This window comes from Neomonachus schauinslandi, chromosome 12, assembly GCF_002201575.2.
Source record: "Neomonachus schauinslandi chromosome 12, ASM220157v2, whole genome shotgun sequence".
NCBI classification, from domain to species: Eukaryota; Metazoa; Chordata; class Mammalia; order Carnivora; family Phocidae; genus Neomonachus; species Neomonachus schauinslandi.
In genome coordinates this window covers 92,573,439-92,587,558 of record NC_058414.1, presented here as the reverse complement: position 1 = coordinate 92,587,558, position 14,120 = coordinate 92,573,439, and the positions used below count along the sequence as shown (strand labels likewise).

Below are 14,120 nucleotides of genomic sequence, written 5' to 3'. Positions count from 1 at the left end.
CAAGTAACCAACTGGTCTCCTCAATAAATAATGCCACATCTGGGGCTCACTGCTGATCTCTTAGATGACAGGTTGGCAGCAGTAGTTAGAACAGCCCTGGCAAATGGGAGGCCAGGCTGCTGGGCCTATGCGTAACCTCAGCCTCTGCCACCATGGTCGCTTTGCTCATGTGCCCATTGTGTCAGCCCTGGGATGTCCTATGATGTAGACTGGCTGACATCAAATGGCCTAATCATTTGGTCTCTTTGGCTGTTGAATGCCTTATCCATGGCAAGTGCTGCCTGGAGGACATGAACATTTGATATGGAGATCTGCACACTTTGTGCCAACTCTCCTGTGTCTGTTCATAAGACCCGTCCCTAGATTTCCTTGTATCCAATCTGTCAGGCTTTCCCTGATCACTGACCACTGCACAGGAATAGGCATATATTCTCATTTTGGCCCTCTTCCCCTTCCCCACAAAGTGGGTAATCAATTGTACCACTCATAGCTCTGCCTACTGGGAAGATTTTCCCTTCCAACAATTGTTTAAGGCCATCCCTAAATGTGGACATAATGCAACCATATACATATTCAGTTTTTACTCATGTACCTAGTTGACACATTTATGAGCCAAATTTGGGCTTTTCCTTCCTCCTTTAGCAGGTTTTACAGAACCTTCTCCCAAAGCACAGCCATAGGTTTGAGCGAGGAGAGGGGTACCTGTGTAATTGTGGTGGGTGACATGAGGGTCTAGGCTACCTGCTTCTGTCTTTTGGTCCTGTTCAAGCTTGATATCAAACATACCATTTCAATCTTTTGATGGACTGCTGCTGGCCCCATCTGACTTTATAACTTGGCAGGACTGACAAAGCCCTTAATGGGCATTTCTGGACTCACAGCCCCTTGGTTTTCCATGGTCAAATATTCTGTCTCCATCAGGGCCCAGTAATGTACAAGGAATGTTTCTCAAAGATGTATGATTCTCTCCTTCAGATAGCATTCTGCAGTGAAGCACTGCAGAATGGTCTGTACTGTGATTCTTCCACTGGAGTTTGCTGTCAACTTCGTACTGAACAGATTTAAATTAAACGTGACCCTTCTGCAGATTTACCTCAAAACTCAGGTATGAGTGAGAACTGCAAGAATGGAGACTAATCTAAATAATAGATAATATACTATTACCAGAATCACTCTATTCAACACTGGCTCATGGTCCTTAACCCACCTACAAGGCATTCTAAGCCCTCCTGTAAATGGCCAAATACACTTGAATCTGGAACACTGCTGAGACTCCCACTGGGCCCCTGCTATAAGAGAACACAGCAATATCTGACAAGAACAGTATAAAACTAAGCAGCCAGGGGGCGCCCGGGTGGCTCAGTCGTTAAGCGTCTGCCTTCGGCTCAGGTCATGATCCCAGGGCCCTGGGATGGAGCCCCACATCAGGCTCCCTGCTCCGCGGGAAACCTGCTTCTCCCTCTCCCTCTCCCCCTGCTTGTGTTCCCTCTCTCTCTGTGTCTCTCTCTGTCAAATAAATAAATAAAATCTTAAAAAAAAAAAAAAAAAAGCTAAGCAGCCAGGATTCCCAGAGGCTATTAGACCATATGAATAAAATGAAGATATATTAACTGAAAACTCAAAATCACAACAGCTTAAGTCCCTACCAGTTGATAGTTTGAACCTCAGCAGCCCATGTAAAGCAGCCTGTAATTATTTCTGGGAGTCTCCAGAAGGAATGCTTCCCAGGACGAGGCAGCCACATTGCCCAATTCCAGGCGGCATGATTGATATTGTGTCCTGGGTGAATGTCACACCCTGGAGCACAACTGAGATTTATACCAAATAAAATGTGAATGGTGTCCCTGGAATAATGTAACATTGACCCTGCACCTTCTGGGTGTTCACAAGCCAATTCCCACTCGAGGTCTACTATGTTCTTCCTCTTCTGTTTCAGTTGCCCCTGGCCATTGTCCACTGTCCTTGACATTGTCTGAAGGAGAACCACTGATGCTACTATTGAGGGTGCCCTTTGCAGGTTCTCTACTACTCATGCCAAAGATGCAGCCCGCTGGTAATCCCAGAGTCACTGTCTGCACCCAAACAGGCTGGGTTCTATGCAGATATGGGGAGAAAGGCCTGCTTTCTATATCCATGGCACTTTGCTTTCCAGGTGCTCAAGCCCAAGACCACACAAACACTCTCACCAAAGTGTCCCATCAGCTTCTTCTCTCCATTCATTCTTCATCTCCAGCAAGCAGCTCTCAACATTATCCCCCACAAACTAAATCTTTATTTGCCACAGAAATAAGCAACTGGTGGGTATAATTCGTCTCAATGCAAAATGCACCAACATCTCCGCATATCTTCTCCAACTGCCATCCAAAAGGACAAAGAAGCATATATCTAAATCAGAATACTTAACATCTGTGGTTATTTTAATTGTGACTTTATATACATATGTACGTATGTAATGTATTGAGATGAAAAAAATGGGGTACTTACTTTATATCTAGACCCATTCTAGAAATAAAACTTCGTAACTTTTAATTTTTATATCCCACAGAGAATAATTAAATAAATCATACCCAAAGATTTGTGATTAACTATATGCTGTAAACTTGCCAGTGAAATAAATCTTCAGGGAAAGAGAAAGGAAAACTGGTTTTACACCTCCCATTACTTCAAGTTTTCAACATCCAGCAAGGTCAAATTACAAGGACAAGTGTCTTGAGGAAATTATAATGGCCTTGAAGTAATTGGTCCAGTTCCACATTATTAAGAAACCTTTAATATTATTGCTCACAAACACCTTGTAACAGGCATGTCAATTCAATGAAGGGAGTAGATACCTTCAGACCCAGGAAAAATAAACTAGTTATGAAGACAGGTGATCCTCACCTTGGATGCTTCAATACTAAGCCATCGGTGCTTGAAGCAGAAGGATTTTAAATTTCTTTATTGTGTCAATTTTGCCTTTAGCTTATTCATTTTTAGCTAGAGACATCTCTAAGCACATTTCCATATAAGGTTGGGAGTTTCAGTCTGGATCTATATATTGAAAAACTTCTGAAGGTGGAGTAATATTATGAAGCTGCTGTCTGCATTATCAATCTTCTGTAACTCAGTTGCAGTAATATTCAGCATCTGGTTGAGTCGAGCCTGGCCATCTGCCACCACCATGGCTCTGCCCCTACCCACAATCTCCTGCTTACAACCTTTAAATGGCAGTTTTAGCCACATCTTCCCTTCAGTGTTTCAAAAATCTTTGGGCCTACTCTCATCCAGAACAACCCATTGCACTTATAATATGCTTGGAATGTATTAAATAATGTGAAAGATAAACATGATAAAGTGTTCAATCTTCTCGTTAAAAAACAGAGTTCTTGGCCCCTTAATTTCCTAACATCTAACTTTCTTTCATCGTTTTAACAACTAGTAACACTTCCTAGAGAGTGAATTACTGTCCTGTATGAAATCAGGGAAGATAAGTTTATATTCATGCAAGAAAAGGTCTTATATGAAAAGCGCTGCCTAGAGAACCATGCTAATTTTAAATAGTGTGAGAGATGCTAATACATAGATTGAAGGATCTGCATAATTAGGATATTTACCTCTCAAAGCTATCGTTACTTTAATATATACAATACATAAACTGTGATCAACATATATACTAGCAATCCAAATCAAATATATTTATAAAATGGTTAAATTAACATTTGGTTAAGCCCAACACTGAGTCGTTATAATAACAGAGCAAGAAGTAATCCTGGCAGATGCCAAAACCAGAAACCAAGATCCAGGAGGAAAAAACTAAAAAAGTAACCAAGTAATAAATAAAAGAATTTTAAAAGAGAAAAATCCAGATTTTCCTTCTGAGGAGGACACTCAATATGGAAAGGATATGAAGGTGAGAAGACATACATTTACCAATCTGTTGTTGAAAAACTTCAAAAGTAACTGGATTCAAATATTAAAAAATATTACGGGGATTAACTCAGAGATTTTTGTTACATTAGTAACAGAGAGTATGGAATTAGTATTTATCTTTTTCTTTAATTTTAAAAAAGTTTATTGAGATAAACTTAATATGCAAAAAGTTGCACATATTTAATATGTACATTTTGATGAGTTTGGACATGGGCATACACCCGGGATATGATCACTGAAAACAAGATAATAAACATATCCATCACCTTCTAAAGATTTCTTGTTGTTCTCTTGCTTTTTGGGGGGAATTAGTATTTATCTTTTTTTAATTTTTTAATTTTTTTTTTTTTTTTAGAGAGAGAGCAAGAGAGGCAGAGGGAGAGAGGGATTCTTAAGCAGCCTCCATGCTTAGCACCTGAGTCCGACACAGGACTGGATCTCATGACCCTGAGATCATGACCTGAGCTGAAATCAAGAGTCAACGCTTAACCAACAACCGAGCCACCCAGGCGCCCCAGTATTTATTTTTAAATAAGAAAGTCAAAAGGTGGTGGCACCAACTGAAATTAAAAAAAAAAAAATACACGTTGAGCAGCTGTTAGAGCATCAAGTCTAGGATTTGTGGAGTTTGCAGCGCCTATGACACATTCAGGTACAGACATGAAGTAGGAAGTTGGATACTAAAGGTTGAGTCCAGGTATCTAGACTGTGATACACATTTAGAAGTCACCATTGTAAATAAAACCTATGGAATGGGTATGAGGGTAAAAGGAGTTCTGTGAGGAAAGAAATGGGTAAAGGATGGAGTTCTCTTTCCCCAGTTAAATTGCCAATGGTGAAAACTGACCCCAAAAAGAAGCCAAGGAAGAACTGACCTTTCTTGAGAAGAACCGGGAGTGTGTGGGATCATGAAATCTAAGGCAATAGAGATTTTCGAGTTAAAGTGAACAGCTAACAGTATCAAATACAGAAAAAGGAGCAACACCTCATACTGTGAGGTAGGAAAGGAGATAAAAATGGTTAAAAAGTGCATAGAAGTTTTTATTTGGGGGGAGTTAGAAGTTAGAGAGTTCATGTCTTAAGGCCTCTATTTTCTCTGTGATGTAGGAAGCAAGATCTCACAGAAAGGTTTCTATATCTCAGAAAAAGACATAAAGCAAAACAGATCTGAAAATCAGCATTAGACACATTAAACATGAAACAATGATAGTTGTGATGTCTATAATAGTTGGGTACTATTAGATGTTTGCCAGTCTACCCAGGTGGCTCAGTCAGTTTAAGCATCCAACTCTTGATTTAGGCTCAGGTCATGATCTCAGGGTCCTGGGATCAAGCCTCATGTTGGGCTCTGTACTGGGAATGGAGCCTGCTTAGGATTTTCTCTCTCCCTTTCCCTCTACGCCTCTCCTCTCACTCTCTTGCTCTCTCTCTGTCTCTCTCTGAAAAAAATAAATAAAAAATAACCAGTTTGCTTTAAAAAACAAAAACAAAAAAACCAAAAAACAGTCTACTGTATACAAGGCTCTCCCAGAGCAATGGTGAATGCTAAAACAAACAGACAAAAAATCTGAGACTCTCATTATTGGTCAGATTACATAAAAGCCTAACACATTCCCTGGCACTCAGTAGGTATACAATAAGTATTTGTTGAATGAATGAAAGAAATGAAGAAGAAATGAACTATGAGACACCAAAAATATATCTTAAGAACAAGAAGTTACCAGGACAAGCGTTGCTACAAATGTTTATAATAAAAGTATATTACAAATACATACTTAGGATAATATAACAACATTTAAGATAAGAGAAGATCCCTATTTGATATGTAGAAATACATTATAGGGTCTTATTAAAACCTGAGTGAGACACAGCAAAAATTTTGTCTCATCACTCTTATTGTCTATGAATCATGACACAAAAAGTTTTAAGTCCATCATATCAGAAAATACAAAGCATTATAAAACTAGATTTATCAGGAATCAATCCAATGTAAGAAGAAGGTAAAACTTAATGTAATATATATATATATATTTTTAAAGATTTTATTTATTTATTTGACAGAGAGAGACACAGCTAGAGAGGGAACACAAGCAGGGGGAGTGGGAGAGGGAGAAGCAGGCTTCCCACGGAGCAGGGAGCCCGATGTGGGGCTCGATCCCAGGACCCTGGGATCATGACCTGAGCCAAAAGCAGATGCTTAACGACTGAGCCACCCAGGTGCCCCTAAAACTTAATGTAATATTAATAGTAGTAGATGACTAGCAAGTTTGTTTTTTTTTTTAAGATTTTATTTATTTATTTGAGAGAAAGAGAGAGAGACAGAGAAACAGCATGAGAGGGGAGAGGGTCAGAGGGAGAAGCAGACTCCCTGCTGAGCAGGGAGCCTGATGCAGGACTCGATCCCGGGACTCCAGGATCATGACCTGAGCCGAAGGCAGTCGCTTAACCAACTGAGCCACCCAGGCGCCCGACTAGCAAGTTTTTAATTGCCTGAAAAAACATTCCTTTGGAAACTTATGACAATGTTTTATTATCATAAGTATGCACTGCTTTTATTTAATAAAAGAGAAATTTCCTCCAACATTTTTAAAAGATTTTCTTTTTCTCAAAGATTTATTTATTTATTTGAGCAAGAGAGAGGGTGAGAATATGGAGGGAGGGGGAGAGGGAGAGAAAGAATCTCAAGCAGACTCCCCACTGGGTGCAGAGCCTGACACGAGGCTCGATCACATGACCCTGAGACATGACCTGAGCAGAAATCAAGAGTTGGACACTCAACGGACTGAGCCAGCCAGGTACTCCTAAAGATTTCATTTTTAAGTAATCTCTACACCTAACACGGGGCTCGAACCCACAACCCTGAGATCAAGAGCTGTATGCTCTACCAACTGAGCCAGCAGGCACGCCCCTCCAACATTTTTTTTAAATCTCAAATATATAGGGCGCCTGGGTGGCTCAGTTGGTTAAGCGACTGCCTTCGGCTCAGGTCATGATCCTGGAGTCCCTGGATCGAGTCCTGCATCGGCCTCCCTGCTTGGCAGGGAGTCTGCTTCTCCCTCTGGCCCTCCCCCCTCTCATGTGCTCTCTCTCATTCTCTCTCTCTCAAATAAATAAATAAAATCTTTTTTTTTAATCTCAAATATACAGAAAAGTCGAAATAATACTACAAATGATGATATCCTTTATCTAAATTCCCTAATTGCTAATAAATTGTTGCCTTTTCTTTATCTTTATCTCCATTTCTTTCTGAACCATTTTAAAGTAAATTGCAGATATAATGGTATTTCAGCCTTAAACACTTCACCATTCATCTTATAAAAATAAGGATATCAACACTAATTCACATTCGTGTTTTTTTTGTTTTTTTTGTTTTTTTAAAGATTTTATTTATTTGACAGAGAGAAACACAGCGAGAGAGGGAACACAAGCAGAGGGAGGGGGAGAGGGAGAAGCAGGCTTCCCGCCGAGCAGAGAGCCCGATGCGGGGCTCGATCCCAGGACCCTGGGATCATGACCCGAGCCGAAGGCAGACGCTTAACGACTGAGCCACCCAGGCGCCCCCACATTCATTTGTAATTATTATTTAATATATAGCTCACGTTTAAGTTCCCCAATTGTCCCAAAAATGTCTCTTACAGTTTATTTTCTTATCCAGGATTCAGTTAAATTTCATGTATTGCATTTGGTTGTTAAAGCTCTTTAATCTTTTTCCTTGAATCTCTTTTAATGTAGAATAGTTCCTTTGACTTTCTGCCCTTGACTTTTTTGTTTTTCATAATATTGAATTTTTTTTAATCTTTTTTCTTTTTTTAAAGATTTTATTTATTTATTTGAGAGAGAGAGAATGAGAGACAGAGAGCACGAGAGGGAAGAGGGCAGAGGGAGAAGCAGACCCCCTGCTGAGCAGGGAGCCCGATGCGGGACTCGATCAAGGGACTCCAGGACCATGACCTGAGCCGAAGGCAGTCACTTAACCAACTGAGCCACCCAGGCGCCCTAAAATCTTTTTTTAAAAAAGATTTTACTTACTTATTTTAGAGATGGTGGGGGAGGAGAAGAGGGAGAGGGACAGGCAGGCTCCATGCCCAGCGCAGAAGCTGACGTGGGGTTTGATCCCAAGAACCCAAGATCATGACCTAAGCCAAAATCAAGAGTCAGACAACTAAATGAACTACCCAGCTGCCCCCATACTATTGAATTTTTGAAGAGTTACAGTTGTTTGTCTTATCTAATCTCCCACATTCTGGATTTGATGGTTTCCTCATGGTTACGTTCAGGTTAAATATCATTTGGCCCCAATACTACATAGATGATGCACCACATCAGGACTTGTTATATAATGTTGAATTATCCCATTATCTTGGCTAACGGAGGGACTGCTATTGTAAATGTACACTTCCCCTTTTACAATTAGTGAGACGTCTGTGTGGTAGCATTACGAAACCACAGGACTGCCCTGATCCCCGACAGTCTTTTACTCAATAAGACTTTCAGCAACTTAATGGTCCTAACCAGGAATAATTATTACACTGGCAGTGGCAAAGTGATGATTTTTTTCTAATTCTATCATGCCCTTGCTCTGGAGTTTACCAAGGTGCATACTGTACAAGCTCAATTTATACATTTCCTGCCCCAGATCTGGCATCAGCCATTTCTCAAAGGAGCTCTTATTACTTACAGTGGAGAATGGTATTTCAAAATCAAGATCCAGGTACCAGGTATACTTATTGATACTCCTAGGCACCTCTTTTCAGTGCACAGAGCTAAGACTATATGAATCTATATCTACATCTATACCTATACATTTATATATACATAGACATACCATATATGTATAGTACACTTGTATATAAATACTTACATATGCTATAGGTAGGTATAAATGTACATACAGATATATATCATTATCTGTATTATATAAACATTCATAAGTATATATACTTATATAGTACATGTACTTTTCTAATTCTATTTTTTCTTCTCTGTATAATAACCAGCATATATTCTTCTAAAACTATACATACCCACATGTTCACAGACACATTATTTTTCTCTAAATCCTATGTTAATACAGTTACTCCAATTCAAATCCAGCATCACAGGGTTCTTCTTCAACTTCTGTTCATCAAAGATTTCTAACTTTTTCCACAGTAAAAACCTTGCTTCCCAACACCATCAGATGTACTGTTGCTCTATTCACAATAAATACAAATTGTTTCAGAATTACAAAACCAATATCACTACTAATAATAAGACTTCTAAATAAAGTTAAAGATTTATTTGTAGCGCATTTTGTTCTTTGAACATATTCCAGTCAGTACTTAATCAGAAGCAAAAGTGCTAAGAAACATAAATAATAGGAGTATATAATGGAGATTTGGTCTTAGGCAACCATGGAGCTGGCTAAACAGTCTAAGTGAGGCTGGTGTTTGTGGGTCTGCTGCTGGATCCTAAAATCCTCAGCCAGACAGTCAGGAAGGAAAGACAGAGGTGAAGTGGGAGAAGCAAGGCAAAAATGTAATTGGTGAGGCTGAGCTAGAAGCTACGAGGAGGGACTGCAGTACGAGTCAGACTGTTACTACCTCGGGCTCTAATTACAGTGTCAGTGATGGGGGTCCTACAGGAGAAGCCTGTCATCACTGAGTTAAACATGCATCCCATAGAAATGGTAGCAATTATTGTCATTTCTGGCTTATGGATGAGAGCCAGCAGAGAGCTCTAAGAGTTACCCTCACAAATGCATTATCTTACAGCCTTGGTGAAGAGAGTTTGCTCTGGACTGTCTCAGGGGATATATTTTGGAGTGAGTGAGCAGGTCTTACATGATGGAAGAGGATTCTGGCAAACAGTTCCAGTTTAGCTAATTTAACACAGCATAAGTTCATTATACTCTATAGTTAGAAAATGACATTCAAAAGCCACTTGAATTAATCTTTTTTTGTGTGGTTATGTTATGAATTTGATATATGATTAGGTTCATTTGGTGAGATTTTACTTTTGTTCACTTATTCACATGTCCCATAAAGCAAAACTATCTTAAAAGATATACTCAGAGAAGTTTCATTCTCCTCTACCCTGTTCTTACTCATCCCTTATCAGGTGCCATTTTCATTATATATACGGTTTCCCCTTGCTTCTTGCCAAAAGGGAGCATACTGTATATAGTCTACTGTACCATGCAATAAAAGCAAACTTAAAAAATTTTAACACTCCAAATTATCAAATTCACAAAGAATATTTCAAAGAACTCTGTATCTTATTAACACACGGAAGGGTAGCATAAGCAAGATGTTATAAGATGAAATAACATACTGATACAAACATCCTTTGTTAAATGTTAAAAATATAATATTTTGGGTACTTTCTGGAGTGATGAAGATGTTCTAAAACTGATTGTGATGATAGTTGCCTGACTCTATGGATACACTAAAAATCAGTGAATTGTCTATCATATGCTTTCACTCATACGGGGAATTTAAGAAATAAAACAGAGGAGCATAGGGGAAGGGAGGAAAAAATAAAACAAGATGAAACCAGAGAGGTAGACAAGCCACAAGAGACTCTTAATCATAGGGAACAAACTGAGGGTTGCTAGAGGAGAGGGGGGTGGGGAGATGGGGTAACTGGGTGACGGGTATTAAGGAGGGCACGTGATGTAATGAGCACTGGGTGTTACATAAGACTGATGAATCGGGTGCCTGGGTGGCTCAGTTGGTTAAGCGACTGCCTTCAGCTCAGGTCATGATCCTGGAGTACCGGGATCGAGTCCCGCATCAGGCTCCCTGCTCAGCAGGGAGTCTGCTTCTCCCTCTGACCCTCCCCCCCCTCATGCTCTCTCTCTGTCTCATTCTTTCTCTCTCAAATAAATAAGTAAAATCTTTAAAAAAAAAAAAAAGACTGATGAATCACTGAACTCTACCTCTGAAACTGATAATATATCATATGTTAATTAATTGAATTTAAATTTAAAAAAATGAAAAAAACATTGAATTGTCTTTTTTTTTTTAAGTAGGCTCCACCCCCAGTGTGGAGTCCAACGCAGGGCTTGAACTCACGACCCTGAGATCAAGACCTGAGCTGAGATCAAGAGTCAGGCACTTAAATGACTAAGCCACCCAGGCACCCCATGAGTTGTCTACTTTAAATCCATATGATATATGGATTATATCTCAATAAAGCTGTTATTTTAAAAATTAAAAAAATAGGGAAATCCAATATCTGATACTTTCATGAATCTAAAAGCAAGGTCTTCCTTCAAGAATTAAAAAGCCTGAGAAATGTGGGTTCAGTAGAGGGGATGACAACTGTGCCTAATTCGTGACATGACAACAGGGGATGACAGAACAGAAAACCTAGACTTGATGCGATAGCATTTTATTTAAAAAAACACACACACACAAAGGTTTTTTTTTTTTTTTTTTTTTAAAGGAATATAAAACTATTTATTGACCACTGTTTACCAGTATTTACAATAAAGTAAACAATATACAGTTGGATAACATTCTGACTACAAAGTTATTGTTTTTCCTGGTTTCTGCTGAACCAGTAACTCAAATACTGAGAAGACTGAGCCTACATGTCAGGAACAAGTTGGGATAAAGAAAATACATGCAGGTTAAGAATCTGGATTATAAAAGTCTGTCCACCCATTTATTCCAGCAGGAGCTAAATTGCCAACATCTCTAACCATCTGATTATGATTAGGTTTCCATGAACAAAGTCTTAGACACTCCATGAATCATGACCTTTTAGTCAATACAGCACAGAGATTTCAACTTCTTGAAAAGGAACGGTTCACTAGAAGGAACCTTTAAATGTCCATTTAACTAAGTTTTGCTTACCTAATTAAAACACACCAGGACTTGTCTAGTTTTGTCATTTGGGTGGGGAGGTTGTTGGTGGTGATAAAATTTTCCTTTTAGGGAACTTGCAAATGAACTTGCATTTATGACTGTAGATATGAATATGGATTCAGATATTGCTGCTTTTAAATTGTCCAATTTAAAAATTTGAAAGGTTAAGGCTTCAGGAAAAACTTGTTTAACTTTAAGTGATTTCTTAAGTTGCTGAAAATGATAGCATCCCAGAAACATGGGCTTATCCATGGTTATAAATGCTGTTTTTGTTTTGGTGAATGTTAAAAAAACAAAAACCATTTATGTATGTATTTTAAGTATACACACAAAAACCCCTTAAATAAACAAAAGACCCAGAATGGTCCTCAGGCATATAGGAGTTAAACACAAATTCTGACTGAGTAACGACTATGAAATTTCCCCCAACATTTAGAAAAGGTGTTCTCTAATGCAGGGGGATAATATACCATGGTCTCAAATATTTTTTTCTGATAAAGGAAGCAACTACAGAAGGCTTTTATTTGTTCAAAGTAACCAGTGCTATAGATGCAAAAAAAACCCAACAACTCCCCCAATACTACTTCAAAACAAACGTATCAAACGTGATTTTCATTAGAATGTTATTTCTTCACACTAATAAATCAAAAAACAAAGACCCAGATTTTATATATATATATAAATATATATAAAAAGCAACGCAAACAATTATTGAGCTTCATCTTCTGGACAAGAATGCCAAGTTAGTCTCTCTTCATAAAAAGCAATTACAATCTGAGGACACTTCATATTTGCCTCTTTTGCCAGCACCAAGTCTGCCTCATCTGAATCTTTCCATTTCATGAGAAACATTAATTCTCCACTGCTGTCTGTGGCACCAATTATTCGTTCAGGATCAAGACCTCTGGCAAAGCCTCTTGGTTTATCAGCAGCGTCTCTTTTCTTCTTTGATTTGCTATCATCAGATTCACTGTCAGATAAAGATTTTCTTTTTGTACCATCTTTTTCTTTACCAGCTTTTTGAGAATTAAGAAATGCTTCAATTAACTCTGGACAGTCTAAATTTTCTTCAGGTTCCCAAGTATTGTCAGCATCTGTAAATCCCTTCCACTTCAGGAAATACTCCACCTTCCCATTCACTACACGTCGGTCCAGTACTTTTTCCACCACAAATTCTTCAGGCTCTGCCTCTTCTACTTTTTTACTCTTTCCATTTTGTTTCTTTCCCATTTTTTGCAATGTAGTTTTATTGGAGGCCATTTTTTATTGCAGACTTGAAGAGCTATTATTCACCGCCTCCGAGCTGCTCCGGGTCCCGGGTCTGCCACACACAAAGGTTTTTTGTTGACTCCAAGCTTCAAAAGTACCAATAATGGGGTGGGGTTGCTTATATGAGTTTTTACTCTATTAACAAAAGCATGGGTCCTAGGTTATTGCAATCAGAGGTTCTATTCTTTGTCTGTTGGAGCAAATCTGGAACGGCGTTCAATGCAAGGAACCATGTTTTTTTGTTTGTTTTTTAAAAGATTTTATTTATTTATTTGACAAAGAGAGAGAGTGAGTGAGCACAAGCAGGGGGAGCAGCAGAGGGACGAGGGACAAGCAGACTCTCTGCTGAGCAGGAAGCCAGACGCAGGGCTTGATCCCAGGACCCTGAGATCATGACCTGAGCCAAAGGCAGACACTTAACTGACTGAGCAACCCAGGTGCCCTGGGACCACATTTTAGGAGGAAAATTGAATAGTAAAGATGAGAAAATGCTTTGAGGAAAGAACTGAAGGAAACAGAACTCCCTTCAAATATTTGAAAGCCGTTACACAGAATAAAAAATAGACTTGCCCTGTGTTCCTCTAAAGGCAAAACCAACTAGAATATAGATGTCATAAAGAGAAGGGTTTCAATTCAATTTCAGGGAAAAAAGTTACCATTGAATGTGTTTTAGTGAGGTCCCATCACATTTTGGATAAGAGTCTGGAATTCCACTGATAAGATTCCAAGTATCAGCAGGAAGGCTACCCTGAATCAACTCCATGATTCTATTTTCTAGTCATACCTAAATAGCTTCTGAGAGTAGCCTTCTATTAATACAAGATGTGTTATTCACAATGATGACCTTGATTCATAAAGAAAACATTAAATTTTAATCAGCTATATATCTTTGAATGTGGTTGGAGCTGTAGAAGCTTCCTAGAAGCTGCTTACTTGTTTTCTAGGAGTTGACCACGTTAACGTGGATCAGACCTGACTGGGCAGGTCCAGATGATGGGTGGGACTATCCAATGTCTATTAGAATGCAAGATTCAAGATAGAACCACCAGTTGGAAATAAACTGGAAGACATATCAGCAAGGCTTCTTAG

At 38.9% G+C, this 14,120-nt stretch overlaps 1 protein-coding gene across 1 annotated transcript; it reads right to left on the bottom strand.

The window, feature by feature from the left end:
- Positions 1-11,324: 11,324 nt before the first annotated feature.
- Positions 11,325-13,081, bottom strand: LOC110582883 (chromobox protein homolog 3). The gene has a single exon (XM_021692909.1). The coding sequence runs from the start codon at positions 13,020-13,022 to the stop codon at positions 12,471-12,473; it is 552 nt and encodes a 183-aa protein (XP_021548584.1). The 5' UTR covers positions 13,023-13,081; the 3' UTR covers positions 11,325-12,470.
- Positions 13,082-14,120: the final 1,039 nt, after the last annotated feature.